At 41.4% G+C, this 22,522-nt stretch overlaps 1 protein-coding gene across 13 annotated transcripts in view; it reads right to left on the minus strand.

Annotated features, from left to right (window-relative positions):
- The window catches only part of enox2 (ecto-NOX disulfide-thiol exchanger 2), a 179,420-nt gene that overhangs the window by 12,930 nt on the left and 143,968 nt on the right, over window positions 1-22,522 (minus strand). For all 13 annotated transcript variants that reach the window (XR_005693870.1, XR_005693871.1, XR_005693869.1 and 10 more), the window contains 7 exons: window positions 21,475-21,681; window positions 16,926-17,159; window positions 15,405-15,617; window positions 11,901-12,007; window positions 7,872-7,986; window positions 3,342-3,529; window positions 843-983 (listed from right to left, as the gene is read on the minus strand). Coding sequence is in view for 10 of the 13 variants with exons in the window: in XM_040016340.1 (XP_039872274.1) it covers window positions 843-983; window positions 3,342-3,529; window positions 7,872-7,986; window positions 11,901-12,007; window positions 15,405-15,617; window positions 16,926-17,159; window positions 21,475-21,681 (1,205 nt within the window). In the remaining 3 variants the exon portion in view is untranslated. The remainder of the gene's footprint in view (window positions 1-842; window positions 984-3,341; window positions 3,530-7,871; window positions 7,987-11,900; window positions 12,008-15,404; window positions 15,618-16,925; window positions 17,160-21,474; window positions 21,682-22,522) is intronic.

A 22,522-nucleotide genomic window follows, 5' to 3' on the forward strand; every position in this document is an offset into this window, starting at 1 on the left:
CTCCAGTAAAAGTCAGAAATCTCATTGCAGTCTGTCCTTTTTTCCAGTTTTGATATTTTGAAGACCCCATTCATGCTAATGGTAAATAGCCTGCATTTGTATAGCGCTTTACTTGGTCCCTAAGGACCCCAAAGCACTTCACACATCCAGTCATCCACACATTCACACACTGGTGATGGCAGCTACATTGTAGCCACAGCCGCCCTGGGGCGCACTGACAGAGGCGAGGCTGCCGGACACTGGCGCCACCGGGCCCTCTGACCACCACCAGTAGGCAACGGGTGAAGTGTCTTGCCCAAGGACACAACGATCGAGACTGTCCAAGCCGGGGCTCGAACCGGCAACCTTCCAATTACAAGACAAACTGCCAACTCTTGAGCCACGATTCATGCTGAAGTGCATCAATTTCTTTTTTCAGACTTGTGATATTAAATACTTTATACATGTAACTGTGAGCACAAAGGTTCTCATGTATAGTTTGATATTTATATGGTTCAGCCACCATTGAATGGTTTGTTTGCAGTCAAGCACACTGGTTTTTCCACCCAGTGTGGCCATTTTGGGATCCTGATGAGTTTAGAAGAGCTTTAAACTAGTTCAAAGTGATTTTCTCAACCCCAAACTACTTACTGCAGCATTCCCATTCCTCGCTGTTTATTTATTTATGATTTACATCTTTAATTTCTTTTGTGCACTGAAACTTCTTGAAGGCCTCGGACTAATTTCTTTCCCATTAAAGTGCAGAATAATAACTGTTCGAACAAATAAACTCACTCTCCTATGAAACGCAGAATGGCAACGCTCACATGTTCCCAGTGAAAGCGTGCATGTCTGTCACCTACCTGCATGACGTGTGCGTTTTGCAGGTTCTGGAGACCTTCCTTCAGGGTCTGCACTTGATTCTTCAGCTGTTGTTTTTCCTCCAAACTCTTCTCCAGCTCGGCCTCCCGCTGTTTTAATTCTTCCCTCATTTTTAACAGTTGCTGTAAAAACAAAAAAGCGAGCACATTAAGCCACTAATGCCTTTGTGAGCTAACTAACCGTGACAATGCTAACCTCATAATCAACCTGCTCTGAAAGCAGAGGAACAATACGCCATTTGTTCATTAATATTTAGCATCTAATCCCCATACTGGTAATTGGAACTTCAGCTCAATACAAAAAGGCAATTAGATATGGATGTGAATTATATGATTAATAAACATTTTTACAGAAAGAAAAATTCTGCTCTCGTGCATGTGTCCAAGAGGAATCATTTTGCAGATCTCTCAGTCAAAAATGAATATGCATGAAAATAGAAGAAAAACTCTTAATAGGGATGTTAATCGGAACGCTCATTTGGGTTTCATGCTTGCTTTGAGTACCAGAAGAACCAGTTTTGAGAAAGCTTTGAAGGCTAACACCTAGATTTGTGTCCAATTTGTCTGACGTTTCTTCCTGAACACAGATAAAAAGATCCACCTTCTGTGTTCATTTCAACACAAAGGCGGTACGCTTGTTGGAGGGGGGTCTTTGCAGCTGGAAGTTTTCGCCTGCACTCCTAATCACTCAGTGCTTTTTGTCTGTTACACTATAATTCACAAGAATACGAGACAAGGTTGTCAGTATGTGCTGATATTTTTGTTGACTGCAATACAACGTGTGGACGCTGACAAAGGAGAGGTATCCCATTGCAGCGCCTTCCAGTTCATTTAATCCATTCACCTAATCTTTTCATAAACACACCACGGGATATGCAAGTTGGAAAGGTAATTACTCTCCGTGAGCAGAAATGAGCAGCGGGGGTTTAATGGATTTTTCTTCTTCTAAACATGAATTGATCATAATTTCCATTACCTGAGACACCCAGAGTGAGTCAAACTTCAGCATTGTAAAGGCAGATTTAAGGATTTCTGACATCCTGTGGCTGCTCATTTCAAATTTAGAAAGATTATTAAGCTGTCAGGTAAAGATCTAGTAGTTAAGATAATATTTCAGTGATCGTTTTGATCTTAATCAGCAGATCCGGTTCACAATGCTGAAACAGAATTAGAGTTAATTGAACTTACGCATGTCCTTGTTTCCCCATTTTGCTGCAGAACGACTCAACAGACCTTATAAAACTGTTTGCTGATCTGCTGTTTTCAAGGTCAAGAATAAAAGGCTCCAAAAGTAACCCATACAAATAATAAAAACTTTAAATGACTTAGCCAATATAGTCTTAAAGATTATCTTCTTTACTTTTGGACAGCTTTCAGTGTGGCTGCTTTCCCCCCCAAAACATAAAAAAATACTAAAGCCAATTCCTTGTAGAGGATCAGCAGCGGTGATGAGAGCTGTGTCCTCAGCTGTGACCCAGCATGTAGGCGTGTAGGGTCAGGAGGGTGATCCAGGGGATCTGGGTCACTTTGCACCTTCACTTTGTCCCCAGACTGTTCTGACTGCAATTTTCCACAATCTGAAACCAGGTGGAAACTCTGCAGGCACTGTGGAGGCACAAGTGCAAGGGGACCAGAAAAAACACTTCTGTGTAGGGATGTAAAACATGAGCTGAACGAAAATGGGTCCAGAGGTGCATGAAAAGATAATGCTGCATGTGAGGATGCATGAAGTCAAATTATTTTTGGAGTTTTAGGAGCCTATTAACTAAACTTTGTAGACTTGAACCTCTAAAATTGTCTGTACATGCTTTGTGACATTACTGACCACCTCAGCCTCCTATCTTTCAGAAAATTTGACCTCACTCCTTGACCTTGGGGTTGAGGTCTTTTTTTGCCTGTTTGGGTCTTTTGCCATCAGCATTATTGTCTAAAGGCAAAGAAAGATGCCCAAATGTTTTAAAACACTTAGACGGGCTCTTTTCAAAGTAGGAAATGTAAAAAGTTATTCAGCAACTTTTAGCTTGAAACCTAGTTCATGTCATTAAAATCCTAATAATGTTTTTTCAATATCTTTTTTTGATTAAATGGTCTGAAATGGTTTTAATAGGCTTGGGTTCGTTCCAAGAACATGCTGTTTGAATCGCAGCACATAGCTCTCCAGTTCCAAATAAAACCCGTTCTGACAGTGAACAAGTGTTCCTGTAAAAATATTTTTCAGCTGCTCTTCACAGATGCTCCAGACAACTGCGCCTCTCTACGTGCTCCCAAATAGCACTTAGCTACCATTTAAAGTGCTGGGTCATGGATAAATGACAGCGAAGGTTTCGGCTTGCATAGAAAATTCAACGAGTTAACCTGAGCGACCTTGTTGGTACAAAGTACCCAGTGCCGACAGGAACCAATAGGAGATTAAACCCACTGTTGGACAGAAGGCTGGAAGATGCTGTCTCTGTATGCTTCTGTGTAGACAATAAGCATCACCTTCTGCATGCCTTGCAGAGCCTGCTGCAGGAAGCTGAGCTGCTGTGAGTGAGTGTTGTCCTCCTCGCTCCTAATTGGCTGATTTTTGCCTTGTTCTTGTTTTAGCAGCTCCACCTCGTTCCTGTAGGCGTCCAGCTGGCAGCGTAGGGAGTCGTTCTCCTCCTTTAATGCCTCTGCTTGGGAAACTCCTACATAATAAACAGAGAAAATTAAATATTCTGGTTATCATGGATTGCCACCGGTCATTCCATGTATTCATTTAACACCCCTAACAATACAAATTCCAGTTGAGATAAGGCTCAGTTTTACTGTGTCACTCCTGATACGGTGCTCTTGAGTTTTCCCCGAGCTGTTTGTCCTCTGAAGACGTATATATTAAAACACAAACAAGATAGTAAAGGTTGCACCTCTGACAGTGACATGTGCAGTCATGATTGCATCACTCCTCATTCACAGAGGCAACAGCAGGAGGTGACTATTAGAGCACTGATAACAAAAGAGTTAGGACAGAGCATGACAGAAAAAGATGGTATTTATCTACAAAGCAGCTGACATCAAAGCTCCAGAAAGCTTGGTTTACATCCCATTATTTTACCCACTGTTATTTTATTCGCAGTTGGAGGATTTCTTTCACTTGAATAGGCATGAAATTTACATACCATATTCCTGATAATATAATGAAGCATTTTCTGTTTGCAACCACTTTGATTTGCACCTCTGACTGGCTTCAGCTACCCAACAATAATGGCTGAGGCACAAAGGCAGCCATCAAGGTCAGAAATAATGGTCAAAAACTGATATCTCAGAAATAAAGTTGAAGAAAAAGCTAAAGAATGTGTAGTGATGGGATCGTGTTACCTGCGACGTGTTATGTTTCTGATATATAATTGGTAAAAAACTAATTTAGTAATAAATATATCATCAAAACAGTACTTTGTGTTCACAAGTCGATTTTTGAGATGTGGCTTCTTTTTGATCTAAACTGAACACCTGGAAAGTTTCAGATCTGCTAAAATCCAGAGGCAGACACGCCCTTTGGTGCAGGCTTTGCCAGAGAAACATTTTGCCACGTCTGCACACAGACACATACAGATTCACAAGATGAAAATCATGCCAGCTAGAGTATCACGGCTGGCAACAACTCACTGCTATATCCTGGACTTCAGCTCAGGCACATTTACTTTTCACTGCCATCAGGCGACACCCAGCCTCACAGATCTATCTTTAACAACGTATGTAATTCTTTATCTTAATAATTCAGCCAAGGACTAAAATACATTTTCAAACAAACCATTGGGTTTAACAGTGAACTGAATAATGTAGTGTGCATGAAGTGTGGTCTCCCAGTGGGTTTGTCTGTTTTTTCATTCAGATAAAATAGATGCCAGGAGAAAAGTGACACAGAAGCTTATTGTAGTTTCCTTTCATGAAAGTAAACCGCTGTGAAAGTCTATTTCAGTTAGCCAGTTGCTACAATAAGCTAGCCAATAAGTTCCACTGCTAGCAGGGTTAGCTTACATCTGCACACGGTTCAATACAAAGTACTGAAAGCAGTGAAACATCACTTATAATGTCTATAAAGAATTTTCCTTTTGATGTAATTATCAGAAAGGCTGGACCATGATTATTAATTCCCATCTTTAAAGTTTGATGCTTCAACTTTTTCTACTTCAATATGGACCTTTCGTATGCAGAAATATTTTTCTGCCAGTCACAGTTATAAGTTACACTTATGAACCTCATACAAATCCCAATTTAATCCCCGCTTATAGCAAAAAAAAATACATACGATGTTTGATCAACTGAGAAAGTGCTGTGTCTCCAGGTTAACAGTGAGGATATCATTCAAAGACATTTTGAAATTGGGACCAGAGGCTCCTTCCCTTTCATAACTTGAATGACAGCGGCTTGGCAAGATATTAAAAAGAAAAAACAACTCACATCACATTTTGAGTAAATCCAGACTGATGAACAAGTTCACTATATGAAATTTTATAGCTGACCCAGGGAGGAAAGCTTGGAGAAAACTTTACATTTCTACCCATAATGCTTTTCCTTATTTTCTGTGTAGTGCATGCTTACACTAAGCACTGCAGAACTTTCAAACACTGAGGTCAATATATATGAAAGTTATCCCTGTGAGCCAAAAGCTCAGGCTGCTCTAAATGTTTACTTTGAGGCATATTTTCTACTCTGGGCTCTGTAAAATGTCAATGACACTGGATAAACTGATATGGCCACACCAGGCCAACAGCACTAGCTGTGAAAGACGGCCCCAACAACTCCTGTTCAAACGCTTTTAGTAGGGGTAGCAAATCAAAGAAACGCTGGGAAAGGAAAGAGGAAGGGAACGAAAGCAGCTTGTTTTAGACCAGTGACTGGCTGGACCAAGCTGAGGGGTTTGCACTAATCCACAGTATAAGACAAATACAGATTTTACAAAACTGTTACTGATGCAAAGCTACAATTTTAGAGTCCACGAATGAAAACAAGACTTTGGAAATGAGCATAAGGCAGAGGTGGTTAGTGTCCCCACAGGAGAAAAGGTTGCTGTAAGCTGCGGCTCGCTTTGTGGTGTTTGAATGCTCTCATTGTGTCTGTGTAAGTTTTCTCCAGGCACTCTGGTTCCCTCCAGTAGTCCAAAGATGTGTGTGTAAAGCTAATTGGTGATTCTAAACTGCTGATCTGTCCAGGATATACCCTTATGTCAGCTGAAAAAGGGGCCTCCCCCCATCCCCCTTAAACCAAAGCAGAAAGGGTAGTTAAGCAAACAAGCATTGTAGGTCCCCTTTAGAAAGCAGACTGGGTAACCAAATGTAAATGATATTTAGCTACTTTTCAAGCATTCTAACACAAAAGGGCCCAAAGTCCAACAGTACAATGCTGTCAAGTTGGTGCAGCACTGTCACTTCTATATACCATGTCCAGGGATCAAACAGTATATATTATATATATGTATATATGTAGTATATATTAATGTACTCAAAGCTGTAATAATACCAGAGTGTTCTAGCCAGTAGCTCTCATCTGGACATTTGACCTGACCTACTGAGTAAAGGAGTAGATTGGGAGGAGGTATTATTCCATGAGATCTGCTTAGCTCCAAAGATGTCCACTACTATATCGGTTCTGCTCTCCTACTGCAAGCCTTGAGCAGAAGCTCTTTGGGAAACTGCAACACACTGACTGGACTGGGGAGATAAGCCCCATCCTGTGTGAGTGAGTGTGTGCATGAAAGCATGTCTTGTTAGGTTTTGTGTGGGTGTTCACGAGTGCTGCCTGCAGTCTATCATGGAGGACCATTGGCAGTGTTAATGAACTCTTGCTGGGCGTGTGTGTGTGTGTGTGTCCATGCTGGGTTTGTGTGTGCTCTTTCCAACCAGCAAAATGAAGGTTTGAGGTGAGAAGTGTATTGATCTGAGAGCCTCATCAGCTTGGTGTGAGGAGATGTCAACTGCTTGGCCAGATTCTGTTACGTAACAGGCAAAGCTATCGACCTGCAGATATCTGCGAGTGTGCACGTAGGCATACACCTTCGGGTGTACAGTCATGCACAGAAGCGGCTCTTTTGCCTTCTATTCTGTACATGAGTCAGATGCGGAGCATCGATTCCCTTTTTAAGAGACTGCAGTCATAACACAGGTGTTTTTAGCCGGGATGGTTGACGTGTAAACATGCCCGTTTGCTTAAAGGTTAGTGAGTGTGTGTGTGGGGGGGGTGCAACACTCAGCCTGTTAACACAAATATGAAAAAGTGTCACATTAACACCTGCCACCTCAGCCAATCCTGCAGCATTGAGCGAAATGACAGGTCTTTGAAAGCAATGCTAATTAATGATAGCTAAACAGCAAGGTTGCAAAAGAGAAGGGGCTGAAGTGACGAGTGCATTTACATACATTTGCATGCTAATTAGAGATGCTGTCATATTAGCAAAAGGCAGAGATCAGGCTGATTAACAGCCAAGAAGAAACCACACATCTGAGACATGAAAGAGGCACAGAACATGGGATGAAGAGGCCTCACATGTGGTTCCCTGCATGTTGCACCAATGACTACTATAGAATTATTGGGTTATTGTTATGGGGTTTGAGGGATTAGCAGCATCATTAACTTTTGTTGCTTCAGCAAACACAAAGAGTCTCCTTTGAGGGAGCAACAGAAGATTATGGCACTTCAGTGATACCCCAATCTGAAATTAGATGGCAGCTGGCAGATGTGGACAGATTGGCACATGTACATGCTCCTATGTGTACATTCACTGGGGTGGACTGAGGTGAATGACATTCAGCACTTATGTTCAACATCAACTCAGGCTAGCGTGCATATTGTCAGCAACTTGATGTAGTCTGAATGTGTTTTTTATTCATGCAGGGATGTCAGGTGCTTGGGGGATGATTACTGTCGTTTCAGTCAAACAGAGCTGTCTCCCTCAGTTATTTAACAGTCTCTGTGCTGATCCTTTGGAAATCGTGATCAGTGTACTTCCTGTCAAGATGACAGAAGTGCTGAACTGTGGATGCATATGCATACCTGAGTCCTCAGAGTCCTTGCTGTCAGGGGCATCCTCCATATCATCATCAGACATCTCCATCTCCTCCTCTCGTCTGATGCCCATCAGCTGCTCGTTGTGCATGTTTCTAATCTCCTGCAAAACACAGTGAAAAGAGCGACGGGTCAAAACTGCAAAGACTCCAGAGTGATGCACATTTTAGCAGGTGCTGATCAGTAAACTCCTTCAAAGTTGACGCTAAAGGAAAACTGAGCTGCAAAGGAAAACTTTTAACATATTGGTACAGAACAAAGGAGTGCAGCTGCAGAGAGATAAAAAGGATGATATCAGAGCTAGGGCTCAGTTCCTTCTATGGCTCGGAAATGGGGTATATGGTAGCACATATACAATGAGACCTCACCGTTTTGTACTTGGAGAAAAACAGTACACATTAAGCAGCCATACAAATGCAACTCTACCATCTGTCAATGAAATCAAAGCGCCTCAATTTCACTACACACTGATTCACAACAACAAACCATGACAAGTGCCTCGGTGCACATTGCGCCTGCTGCTGGTTTTATGCCCATGTTTTATTCTAATTGAGGGCACATCTGGAAACACCAGCAGTAACTGTAAAATACCAATCTTCTCCATTTCATTTCACCCTCACAGACAGAATCGCTAATGACTACATCCATCTGGAGACCAGTAACCAGAAGCAGGTTTCAAAATGGTTTAAAGATTAAGGTCATACCACTGAAATGGAGTGGCTGTAATTGAGACAAAACCTTCCAGGTTTGTGCTGAGAGAAAGTCAAAATCTCTCACCACATCTTCATTGTTTGGTCTGTGTCTGGACCTTTGTGTAACATGCTTGCATTTTAGTGTAAAATATACATCTCGAAAGAATTATAATGCACAGCTAATTTAGATGTACGATGCATTAGATACACGATTACATGCTCTGACAGGCCTAATATTTTAGCTTGTGCTGCAAAAGGGGTGAGGACTTGATTCACACATGTATGCAACACATATTAATGAATATAATAAAAGCAGTTGTTAATATAACAGCTGCACAATCATCTATAGAGCTCAACCTTTGTTGCAGCTTAACGGTTGAACTTTGAGGCAGCCGATTTAAAGCCAAAGGCATCGATCAATATCATCTCACCATGATACTCCTCTCTCCTGCGACTTCACTCATTTACAGCATTTAGCGATCAAAAGTGATTTAAACTTTGACCTCCATTCATTTGTGTTGTCCTCGGGATTCCCATACACTTGTTTGCCATCCACCTAGGGGTCATTTCTGACCCGAGGACAACACAAGGGTTAAATCATTAAATATATGATTTATGCTTTAGAACAAAAGCAAAACATACAAGCCGTCACTTAACAAGCCTCCATGAGCCTCTAGTGTCTTTCAAAGGAGTTTTTTCAAAGCATGATATTCTCTTCATGTATTACACACAACTACACGGACAAGGACACATTATCAACAGGGTGTCTCTTAGGCAATCAATGAAATAAAGACAGTGAAACATGAAAACAAGTATTTACTGAAATGAATACAGAAAGACACATATGGGGAGTGCTGTGTTTACAAACACCATCAGTAGATAAAAAGTGCAAAATCAATGAAATAACAATTTCTAAGGGAGGGAGCAAAAAAGCCGCCCAAGAGTAAATACATTTAAAACCATCTGTCAGCTGATGTTATCAGCCTGAGCCCGTGGCACAGGTCAAACAGGTACTCGAAACACACAAGCACACGTGGAGAAACAACCCTCTGTGCACAAGCACACATCCACTGCATATACACAAACACACCACATAAAACCAGAGAGACAGCTGTTGTCTGATTCTGCCTGTGAGCTGCAGCTCCTCAACAGCGCCGCCCGTTGCTCTATTATTCGCCTTTAGGCCACAGAGTGATACTGGCTGTCTCTGATGTTAAACTGTCCCCAAACAAACACACTTACTTACCTATTCTCTATACACTGGACAGTGGCTGCAAGCACTACAGCCTCTAAGACAGATAGGTATGAACAAAATAAAACCATTATTTGATAGTAATGTAAAGAAATGATCAGCTTTAATGGCACAAGCCGAAGCATCCACCTCTACAGCCACATGCAGTTTTTGACTTTTTAAACCCATTGTTTTGGTTCTCTGACCTTCACACACAATGTGTAGTCGCCTTTCACACTTCTTGTTACACGTCCATATATAACTAAAGGTAACAGCTTCCGGCTCACGCAGCTGAGTGCACTGTACCAACCCAGCAATATAGGCGTGGATGTGTTTCTTGTAAGCAATCATGAAATGCAAGTGCACTTTTTGGAATTGTAAGCATTCAGTGAAGCATAAAGGAGCATTGCCTCCTTAGAGGTTGATTTTTTTCTATACCTAACGTGAGTAATTGTTCCCTATTTATTTAATACATTTTAGAAGAGTTTTTTTTTTCTGCCTGCTGCAGGTTAAGCTCAAGTGCAAGACTGATGCAAAGCAATGAGCTGACAGATACTAAAACACTTCACAGTCTTTGAATGTACAGGGAGTAAGGGCACCGAGTGATTTATTAGGATAATCTATACTTGAAGACGCCTACCGGTTGCATGTGACCTCGCTAGTTACGATTACTTTTCCTCAGGCCCTGAGCCCTAACAGCCAGAGATAAAGACTCAACTCGGGTTTATGCTAACCCAACAGCTAGAGTTGAAATTACTTCACTTATCGCTCACTTTGAGACAAGCACACAATGTCACGAAGTGTCTAAATCGCTTCTCAGCGATTGTAAGTGTAAAACAGCCTGAAGAGAAAACACTTCGAAGGATGTTTCAAACAGGGATGTTTCCTTGTATCAGGACATATTTAGCAGCAGTGTCCACCCACCGTGGTCTCTTTTGTTTACATTTAGGGTCATACTGTACACTCAAATGTATGCAAGGCAAGAAAAGAACAGAAAAAACCCCAAGGCCTGATGTAAACACTGTTCACAGCATAAGATATTTGAAAACTTTCAATATCTAAGAGTATGTTTTTATATATGTACAAAAGTATGATTTTTATGTGTTGCTTAAGGACTGAGCGAGGAATGGCAACAAAACAAAAGGGTCTTTCCTGATGGCAGCATGTGCAATTAAATATGCATCATTCTGCTTTCTCTTACTCAGAGGCCTTAACATGAGCCATTATAAACACAATTTCCATGCTCATAATTCTGCAGTACATCTGATAATTGGAGCGACATTTCTGATTTGCACCACCACCTACCTTCAATGTGAAGTTTTTTGCACAAGTTGACTGCTGCTTCTGCTATGACTTATTTTGTTATTGATGAGCATCTTAACTGGGCTTTAACTTGCATCTTAAAATGGTTGTTTTTCATACTATGGTTCAAAGAAACTTACCAATCAGATATGCTCAAATATGGTCCATTAGACGCAGGACTGCAACACATGCCAGACCCTCCATTACATACAACCCATCATCATGTCAATTAATGTTCCATTTGGCAGAGAGAGAAAATAGCAAGCAGACAGCAGATGACAAAAGTGCTGTTAGACTTGAAAATGAATATGCTTTTAGCTCTCAATATATGTCCCTCAATCATTTACTTCAGAGAACGAAAAACGCCCCCCCCCAAAATCAACATCTTCTAATTTATTGGTGAAGAGGGCAGGGGAGGCTTGTACAGATTTACCTTTCTTCTTGAACACACTTAGGGGTGGAAGAAACAGACTCACCAAGCACCTTGTATCTCTTCATGGGGGAGGCAAGGCTGGAGGAAGGAGTGGAGGAGGAAAGGGCAGAGGTCTGTGCCTGGATCTCGCAACGGCTCGATTGAGAAGGCACCTGCTCTGCAGCCTCGCTTCAGTCAAAGTACTTACTATTACAAGGGCTCTGCCCTTTCCTATTATTTCTTTATTATTACCATCACCTCTTTGGTATCAAACAACATTTTAAAGAGCTTTACATTGAGAAGGCGTAAAACAAAGTGGGATAATGACTAATTGTTCCATAAATGATGCGATTGACACAGTTAAATCAAAATGTACCAACCTCTGCTTGTTTGCGCCACATGTCCAGATTCTTGCGCTGAGCTTTGGAGAAATGGTCCCATGCCTTTTGTTTGGAAGCAGCTTGGAATACAGACACAATCTGTTCAACTGTGGCAGGATGCAGGGAAGGACCAGTGACCACCCAAAGACAGAGAGAGAGAGGGAGAAAGAGAGAAAGAGAGAGAGGACAGTTGGGAAGGAGCAGAGGAGTGAAAAAGCGGAGTCAACTAGGGATGTAAAGAACTGTGTGTGTGTGTGTGTGTGTGTGTGTGTGTGTGTGTGTGTGTGTGTGTGTGTGTGTGTGTGTGTGTTCGTTCAGTGGTATATGCATGCGTGTGTTCTACTTACCAGCTGATACCAGTGCATCATCCTATGGGAGAGTGATCAGATAGTTCCCACAAGCAAAAGTTCAATAAATTATACAATTTCCGCAGAGCGTGCTTGAATTATATGAGACAAACTGGTTTCTGCAGAGCAAAGCCTGTTGCTCTTTAGCACATGTCTACTCTTGACTTTAATTACCAACACGGCTCTATAGCATAAATTGATTATTTTAGTTCAGGCTGACACAAACATAACCACTGGATCACTAAACTTGGCAGTTATTCATGAACCCCAGAGGATAAACTCCCCTGAAATTTTCTGAAGGAACATCTTGTAGTTCTGTAGCCATCTTGAAATATTTCCAGGCACATATTTGGGAAGCTACTTCACTCAGCTTCTTACTACAAGCAAGCAAATTAATGGGTAATCTGCATTTAACAGGTATGGTATAATTAAACCGAGTGGCTTACGATTAGCCAAATACACCACTATGTCTAACAAATTTGAACATACCGAATTCAATCTTGACACTGACTGAGGAGTTACTCATATCTTCTTTTTTCCTGTCAGTTCAGGTGCTTTTAAATGCCAGTTGGGAATATCACAGGTTTCCCCAAAGATGTCAGCTTTCCAGTCATAATTACATCTTGGATGCTGAAGTTAATACTAGTTAAAAAAGACAAATTATAGTACCTCACATGTGACTTGAAGAAAGGAAGGAGTACAGTGTCTCAGAGCTGCGAGCATGGCTGCAGACTTATTGTTTAATGAGGGACATTTTGCTCAGCAACTGCCAGCTGCCAAAAATAACCGAGGCCGACTCTCAGTATGCTACCGTTGACCACAATGCAGCTCCACTGCAGACGTGGGCTCTCAAGAACCTTGCCCAAGGACAACAAGTTGTTCAAGTAAGAGTGTTCCTGATTTATTTTTCCTGTGCAAATGCCATAAGCTCTATGCCGCTGCTAAAACCTTTTACACGACTGTAACTACAAAGTCGTTTAAAGGGTTGAGACTCGAGTCTGGACTTTGAGTTTTTTCGGGTCATCGTGCCTAATTAGCACGAGGCAATAAGCCAGAACCTTTAACTTCAGGGTCTCCATTTACTCTGGAAGCGATGTGGTTGGGGACAGCTGCTCTGGGTCTAAATATATTCTGTGTCAGATTTTGTCTTATGTGCAGTACATCAACTGAGTGATTTTTCCACCACCAGCTACCTGTCTGTTGTCATGCAGGTGGTCATGGGTGGTCTGTGTGTCTCAGAAGCCCTAACTCACGCAGAGGGGGAGCCAATAAGACCTCCAGTTAAGTGTGCGTTGGTGTGTGTGTGTTTGCAGAGTGGTGAGAGATAGCACAGTTCAAGGATCAATATCATCTTCCCAGCACCCTGTAATTTGATGGATCCAATCGATGGTCAGGGCAAAGAAGAGAGGCACATGTTCAGACAGGCTTTCAGGCCTGTGAGCATATATGGAAATATTTATACATTTTGTATACTACTCGTCTTCGACACGGCAGAAAGTCGGTCAAATACAACCTCTTCACTGTCAATTATCTGGAGTTTCTGGAGAAGCAATGTGCTTTTGAGTCTATGTTTTTTTCAGGGCTTTAAGTAACACAACTTCAAATCTAGTGAGGTAGCAGCAGAAGCCAGTATCTCAAAACCTGGGCATATGCAATGTGGCTGTATGCAACAATAGACACCACTAAAGATTAAGTGAACATGTTTTTGTTAAATTTGGGATAAGAGACATCCTGTAAGGTGACATATAGCTTCACAAACTACAATTTGTGGACGGCAAGTAGTAAAGCAGACAGACTTTAGCTGTTATGACAAATAAAGCCTCCCCCACAGGCTGAGTTACAGTATCAGGAAAAAGCTAAGAATTTATGTTTGGCTGAAATAATTGAGAATGGCCAATACAAAACAACAACAACAACAACAACAACAAACAGGCCTGCCTCTCTTTCTGGTTTATACAAAGAACTATATACCCACCATCTGTGTTTTCCATGTGCATTATTTATCTAATGAACAAAAATGAAACAGTTGCGAAACTAGCGACCGTCTCTAATGACGTTACGTTGTATTTAACATGCATGTGGTGACAAAGTGTTGCAGACTTTAGTGTAAATCAGCAGCTGAAGAGCTGAAGCTGCCAAAGGTGGGTTTCTCCATTTTATTATGCCTTTGGCTTTTTATCAGCATCAGTGTGCAAAGCATTCCCTGTACATGCTTGCTCTCCAGTGTATTCTTGCAGAAAGTATGTTACTACGTCCATCTGGCAACCTTAACATTCCACTCCTGTGTTTTCTTCCAACAACAATATCAACCTTTCATTCCTCTGACTTTTTAAAGAAATATTTTGTATCATAGATGCAACAAAAAGGGAGCAGGAGCCTTACAGGGAACATTTCGTGGCGATCGTGGCTCAAGAGTTGGGAGTTCGCCTTGTAATCGGAAGGTTGCCGGTTGGAGCCCCGGCTCCGACAGTCTCGGTCGTTGTGTCCTTGGGCAAGACACTTCACCCGTTGCCTACTGGTGGTGGTCAGAGGGCCCGGTGGCGCCAGTGTCCGGCAGCCTCGCCTCTGTCAGTGCGCCCCAGGGTGGCTGTGGCTACAATGTAGCTTGCCATCACCAGTGTGTGAATGTGTGTGTGAATGGGTGGGTGATCGTGTGAAGCGCTTTGGGGTCCTTCGGGACTAATAAAGAGCTATATAAATACAGACCATTTTCATTCTTAGGAAAGAAATTAAACTTACCTTTAAGCCATGGTCCCAACAACAATTTAGTACAAGACAAGAGGGCAGCTATGACACTATTAAGCCTAACCTTTAAATCCGCAGTGTGTCGGTCAGTAGTTACATTTGTGTGCAAGCACACGGTCTGTGCATCATGTGAGAGACTGTGAACAATGTCATACTTACTTTTTAGTGGGACTACAGTTCTCCAGAATGCAGGCTTGATTTGGATTCTTGGTGCCTTTGCCTAGCTTACAAACTATTTACATTCAATGTGGGTGTGCTATCCTAAAACTTACACTGAACCAAAAAGGATTTGACTCATGCCATCATATCCTCTTCCTGCATTGCACAATAAGGAGCTTACTTACAGTATATACAGTGTAAATATTGAAATATGCAAGTGTGTGTTTGTGAGAGACAGACTGTAGTAACTCACATTGAGCCAGTATACCAGCCAGAGCAGTCTTGAACTTGTCTTTGGCTTCTTCCATCTCTTTTTCATGCTGACTCTTCTCGCTCATCAGCCGGCGGATGTGGCTGTTGGAGGACTGGATCATGGAGTAGAAGTTGTTGGCGTTTCTGCGGTTAACTTCGCCTCGTTCAAGCCAGGTCAGGAGCACACGAACCGCTTCAGGAAATTTGCCGTCATCTGGGCAAGAAAGAGTAAGAGTTACGATTGACACGGAAAAGAAAAAACGCGCTGTACCCTGTACAGTCTCACGAAAGGAGAGGAGTGCACCAAACACCAAGCATGATGATGAAGCAGAGACTTCTCACCTATAATCCCATAAGGCTGAAAATATGCTCTGCTTTCTGGTCACTAATAAATGTTTCATATAATAAACTGTGAAACGCAGGGACATTGTAATATTAAAAACATGTTCTCCTGTACTGACCATATACAAAATAAAAGCAGGGTTAATAAGAGCAAGGAAACATTAAAAGCAAGTGCCTCTGGATGAAAGAAAAAACAATTATGACACAGTTATATATTTGGAAACAAACAACTTTGTGGACTTCAACAACAGCTAAGGGCAGAGACAAGCACCCATTTATAGGGATCTTGGTGAAAACCTCCTCTATAGGTGTCTTGTCATTAAAAGCAGGATCTGAGTTATACAACTGCCTGGGAGAAACGGCTAAATCCTCTTTCCCCTTTGGAAAGAAAACCTAAATCTGAAGCAATAGTTGGGATAAAAGTTTTCACAACAGCAGCCCAAAGTGATCAGAATCAAATCCTTGGCTAGAACGGCACAGTGCTGGAGTTCTTCGCACCAAAGGCTGGAGAAGGGAGAGCTGAAAAAGACTCACGCAGATGGTTGAGAGGCACAAAGTCACAGCCATTTTGTTATTAGGCAACTGTGACTGAGACCTGGAAGTGTCACTGCTCATTAGTGAAACGAGTTTATTCAGCCAGAAACTCGACAGAAAGCCGAGAACGGGAGAAAGAGCTGAGAAGAAAAAAATGGAGAGGACGAGCAGGGAGGAGAGTGCAGGGAGAGGAGAGTAGAAGAGAAAGGACGAGATAAGAGAGAAGCATTTGCTGAGGGGAGAGTAAACTGATATACTGTGTTTAACAGCCGTTTCGTAACGTCTTTTGAAAGCAAATTTGTTAGAACATCAGAATTACTTTCTCAGATTTACCGGCTGCAGTTTATGGCTGTTCCTGTAATGTCCTGCTCTGGGAAATCCCTGCAAGCACACACACTCGCAGTACTCAACCACTGTCATGACTTATTATCTACCTTGTCAGTTTTTGGATTGCATGAATAAAGACAGTACCATGAGGCCTATTTTTGTATTCTCTCAATAACAATGTGACAGAAGCAAATGATTTTCTTCCACACATGCGACAGGTTCTTCTCTTCTGCCAATCTGTGTTTCTTATGTTTGTGCTCTCATATCCTGCATGCTTTTCATTGTACATGCTTCACAGATTGCCAGCATCCATGTCTACCTTTGATCTTGTCTCCCAGCTGACCGCACTCGTGCTCAGAGTAGTGGACGATGGGAGGAGGGGATGGTGGCCGGAGGCGATCTTCTTCCATCTTGCGTCTGTGACGCTCCTCTCTGGCTAACATGCGCTGGCGACATTCCCACTCATAGAGGTCGTCTCTGGCCTGTGCGAAGTCGACGTGGAGGCGTCCAGTGTCTTTTTTGTCTGTGCTTGAACCCAAACGGATACGATAACCTAGGAAGGAAACGGAAATTGTAAACAAAAGAGAAATAATGGTCGAACGAAGTAGGAGGGGCTTAAGAGAAACTAATGCGGAGGAGCAGAAGGAGCAACGGTAAACGTACCAGTACAAGTGAACAACTTTGTGCACACAGTTTTTATAATGTGATGTGCAATCTGCTTAGTAACAGCGTGATCACAGGTGTTACATGTCAGCCTAACGATTTCAGAATTTAGTCTAAACCACTGCTACATTTTTCCTGTCTCACAAAGCCTCTGGTTTCATTTGTTACTTCACAGTTCAGAACACGAAGGGGAAAAAAAGTAGAGGGTAACATGTGACATCACTCGTCACAGAGTAATAGTTACGCAGCCTCCTGTGGCACGTAGACTGCTGCAGCAATGCAATGCAATGCATGAATGCTTCTAATCCCGGACATCTGTCAAATTCGTACGTCCTGTTTACATCAGTTTCTTATTAAACCGTGCTCATTTGTCTCTGGTACTCTCCATTAGTCTTACACCTTCTACACTGCTCAAAAAGCTGAGAAAAATGATTTAAGTTACACTTGACTGAACTGAAAAGCAATACATTTGAAAGGAGTGACACTCTAAAAAGGTATGTGTAGTCTGTGCCACTGGGGATTTCCTCTGAGCCAACAGTAAAACACTTTCCATTACTTTCAACAATGTGTATTTAGATCCAACAAAATCCAGTGAAGACACTTTTTATTGGGATCTACGAGTTGATTCACCTCCAGCATGCCCTCATCATTACTCTCTTCTTCTTGTTAGATCTCTTGGTTTGAGAAGATATATTAGCTGTAGGGTTTGTGGAGTACAGAAGGCCTGCATCCTTTTGGGAATACACAAGGGAGACTTAGAGAGGCCAATTACTTCTCTAGTGGCACTGAAACACCACAATATCCCTCATTACCCCCACTCTTCTCCACACTAGTTCCCACTTATCCCCACTCTCCCCTCCTTACTCAATTTCCACTAATGGCTGGTTGTGGACTGAAGTGAAATCTGGTCCATTTTGTGATTTAATTGCTTTGAAATGATCAGAGTGCATCCAACGTGTGTTTTCGGTCACACGTGTAAGAGTGTGTTTTCCAACTGAGCAAAGTAATGATGTGCAGAGTGATTTACTGACAGACACAACACACGCTCATCAAAGGAAAAATAAAAAGAGGGTGAAACAGTGTTGGATGCCAACAACAACAAACCAAAAAAAAAAAAGCAGGAAAAGAAATGAGCGCGATTTCAGGGTCTCGACTGTCTGCTCCATCTGCTTCAGGCTCCCAGTCTACTACTGCTCCAATATTTCATATGAGGAGATCTTGGTGTGGGCTGCTTGAGTGGGTGTCATCTCTAGGTAGTGTTTGCACAGTGTGTGTGTGTGTGTGGTATTATTTATGGGGGAACTACACAGCTCTGTCATCACTTTAATATATGGACCCCCACTCCCACATCTCACTGTAAGAGTATATGCGGACGAAATCGACGGGTCTCTCATTCAAACCCACACTCAGACATACACACACCTGCCTACCTCCCTGCATGGACACACAATAACGCAGAGAATATTCCTGAATTGGGTTAAGAGTTTGGGGGGAGCAGGAACACAGGACAATGTGTTTGCTCTGAGAGATTTAAGATGTCTGTAGTCCAGAAGCTACTGTGATAATATAGGAGCCTATAAGCCAATGATACATGGTTAGTAGAGGTTTTTTGCCTTTATGGTAAATGCATTTTTTTGGCACCTGTAGTAGAAAACTCCGCTTAGATCTCTTTCCTTAAGTGACTTAATAGAGACTAGCCAGTTTTTGATTTCTGCTGGTGCTCAGTCTAATAAAGAAATACGAAAACATTTTTAATAATTGAATGCTCTTCTTTGTGGTATAGCCACAAAGTTTAACCTTGGGTGCTGAAGGTGAATTACAAATGCACTGATCTACTGGGATTTCCCTGTACCACCATCTCTAGATTTTACAGAGAAAGAAAAAAATATCCAAAAGGTCTTTGTTTATGGCATTTTGAATATTTAACCACTTGATATAAACAAAGTACGTAGAAGAGCATCTCTAAACGCACAACACACTGAGCCTTGAAGCAGATGGGCTACAGCAGCAGAAGACTGCAGCAGGTGCCACTCCTGTCAGCTAAGAACAGCAATATAGAGCTAAAATTCACACAGACTCACCACAATTGGACAATGGAGGACTGGAAAAAAAACTCTGCCTGGACTGGTGACTCTCGATTACTGCGGCAACAGTAGGGTCAGAATTTGGTGTAAACATCATCTATCCTGCCTTGTATCAGACTGGCGGTGTTGTAGTGGTGTGAGGTAGTGCTGGGCGATATGGAAAAAATATTTATCACGATATGAATTATTTTATATCACGATAACGATATATATCACGATATACCACCTGACCTGTGGTCATCTAGAAAGTACGCAGTCTGTAAACAGCAAGTGCCGAGGGTGCAGTCTTTGGTGTGAGTTACCGTAAAGTATGTCGCAAATCCGGGTGCACGTACAGCAGCACCAGGTCGCAAACCACAAGACGGAATTTCTTTGCAAAAAATATCATTTTTTTTATACTTTATTTTCTCTTGCATAAAGTTAAGAGCATGTATAGTGAGAAGACAACACTAATATATTTGCCACAGGCTACTTAACCCTTTAAGACCTACCATAGAACCAAGTCCGCCAGAGCTTATCTTTATGTTTAACATGCTGTAGTGCCATTTGTACGAGCATTTCAAGTTTCCATACATCAATACAACCGTTATAGCCCAAATATTAAAAATATGTATGCATTAAGTCCATAGTAACTATATAAATTGCAAAAAATTTGTAGTGCAATAAACTACAAAAAATTTTAAATCGTTTTTGTTTTTTGTTTGTTTTACATATATTTCTAGTTAGAAAAATTTTAAGAGGCTTATCCCTCAAAACTGTAAACACAAAAAAGTTGCACAAAATAGTTTCCAACCACGAGAAATTTATTTTGAGTGTCTTCATAGTTTTATTTCTGAGATACACTAATTTTTATATACTACAGGAAAAATGAAAATAAATATTATAATTATAATTGAGTTCTAAGCATCCCAGAAACGATACAGAAAAGCATAAAATCAAACATGACTTTTAAAAACACCAACATAGGCTTATAAGGCCCTTTCGCGGAAATGCCCGGTTTCGGGCAGGTAATGGCGGACGTGCGATAGTTCGCGCTGACGTATATGCCAACGTAGGAAGTGTTATGAACATCGGCAAAGCGTGTTTCTGGAATATTATGCTTTTGTTGCTGCAAGTTTGGAATATTATGCTTTTGTTGCTGCAAGTGCTTCTTATGCAATGTTTGCAAAGCTATATGTGGAAGGAAACCGTGACCTAGGGCAAGCTAATGGCATTAGATGTAAGTACAACTCCGGTTTCACATGCAAAAAAAAATTATTTCGCTACCTTACGTGGTTGCAGTTCTACAGGGATTTAAAAATAGTTAGGTAAAACGGAGTTTGCCTGCTCCGACCGGTTGTAAAGGGTTAATTATATATTTTATGTAATAATTTATAAAATTTGGGTTAGAAACGATAGAAACGATAGAAGACAAATGGCACGATAGACACTTTTCTATCGTCCACACGATACATATCGTCATATCGCCCAGCACTAGTGTGAGGGATATTTTCTGGCAATCCATTGTTTCAACACCGCAGCCTGAGTGCTGCTGCTGACCATGTCCATCCCTTTATAACCACACTGTACCCATCTTCTGATGGCTACTTTGAGTAAGGTAACACGCCACGTCACAAAGATAAAACCATCACAAACTGGTGTCCTTAACATGAAAATTAGTTCACTGTACTAAAAAGGCCTCCACAGTCACCCCATCGCAATCCAGGAAAGCACCTTTGGGTTGTGGTGCAACTGAAAAAATCTGCAGCAACTGTGTGATGCTATTACGTTATCGTCATGCTATGTTAACATGGAGCAGACTCTCTTATGAATGTCTCCAGCAGAATAAGGCAGTTCTCATATCAGAAAGAGGGTCAAACATGGTACCAGCAAGTTTTACACAGCGAGTTGTTTTAGCAAAGGTCTTGATATTTTCTGACAGTTGTTTTGTTTGTTTTTGGTAGGCATTTTACCAAAGCACTGAAGTGCTCAATGAAAACACGAATGGCAGCAGGACATCCACAAGCTCACTTTGTGATTCTTTAAGTGGTACTTTAACTACAGAAATTCACACCACTGCGTTTCATCAGTAAGGCCTTAAACAATAAATAAAATTAAGGCTTTAGATTTGCGACCTCTTACCTGACAGGAAGAGCGCCTTGTCCACAGTTGGCTCCTCCGCAAATCTGATATGGCAAAAGTTCTTCTTGCTTTTGCGTATGGCTGTGATATCGCCACACTGTCCAAAGACCTCCATGATGAGCTGCTCTGTGGCATTTTCTGGCAGACCACCGACAAACACAGTCTTACATCCCGGAGGGCGGTCTCTGGTTGCCGGAGGGGGCAGGTCTGTGACAAAGAACAGCCATGTGTAAGACATCATCAAGTTGAAATATAAATACGAGGCTGGAAAAACTAACAACTCTAATTAGTCGACAGCATTTCTTAATGTTTGCAGTTCAAAAAAGTCCTCTGCAATGTTTCTTAAACTTAAACACAAGCAACCCGAGAACAATTCAGGTAAAACACTTTATTTTGAGCATGAATTTTGCTCTTTGTGAAGATGAAAACAATACAAGCAGCGGTAACCATTGATTGGACTTTGCCAGAGAAAAGTGGTTTTCTTTAAAATTCATTGCAAGAAAAAAACAAAACAAAAACAAACAGAACTATTATCAACAGCACTGCCTGAAAAATGAGGGAAAATGATTAAAAAAACCTTTCATCACTTTGTAATAATAACATTTTGTTCAGCTTTTAATCGAATAGGTGTTTATTTTGTCTTTTTTAAGACATCTGTGTATTAAACATGGAGACAAGTCAAAACTATAGATGAAAATAAAGCAGAACTGCAGCCAACCATAAAAATAAAACCTGGATTATCATGTACAATAAAAATATCCATTAAAATAAAGAGAAGAGAAGACCATTGGTGCTATGAGAAATGCAAAATTTTAATAAATAATTATAGCATAATAAAGGATCCCATCACCAAATAAGCAAGACTGACAAAAGCAAATGCAGCGTAATAGCAGGGCATTAATGAAAAATCCATTTTAGAAAAAGCCTCTACATTCAGACTGAGAATAATGAGGGCCAGATCACAGCAACATTAAAAGAGCAAGATGACATCTGTATATAATACAAGCAAAAACCAAATTCTCAGGGTGATGCTGTGCATTTTCAGTGA

Source organism: Simochromis diagramma, unplaced genomic scaffold (genome assembly GCF_900408965.1).
Source record: "Simochromis diagramma unplaced genomic scaffold, fSimDia1.1 OVJJ01000685.1, whole genome shotgun sequence".
Taxonomy (NCBI): Eukaryota; Metazoa; Chordata; class Actinopteri; order Cichliformes; family Cichlidae; genus Simochromis; species Simochromis diagramma.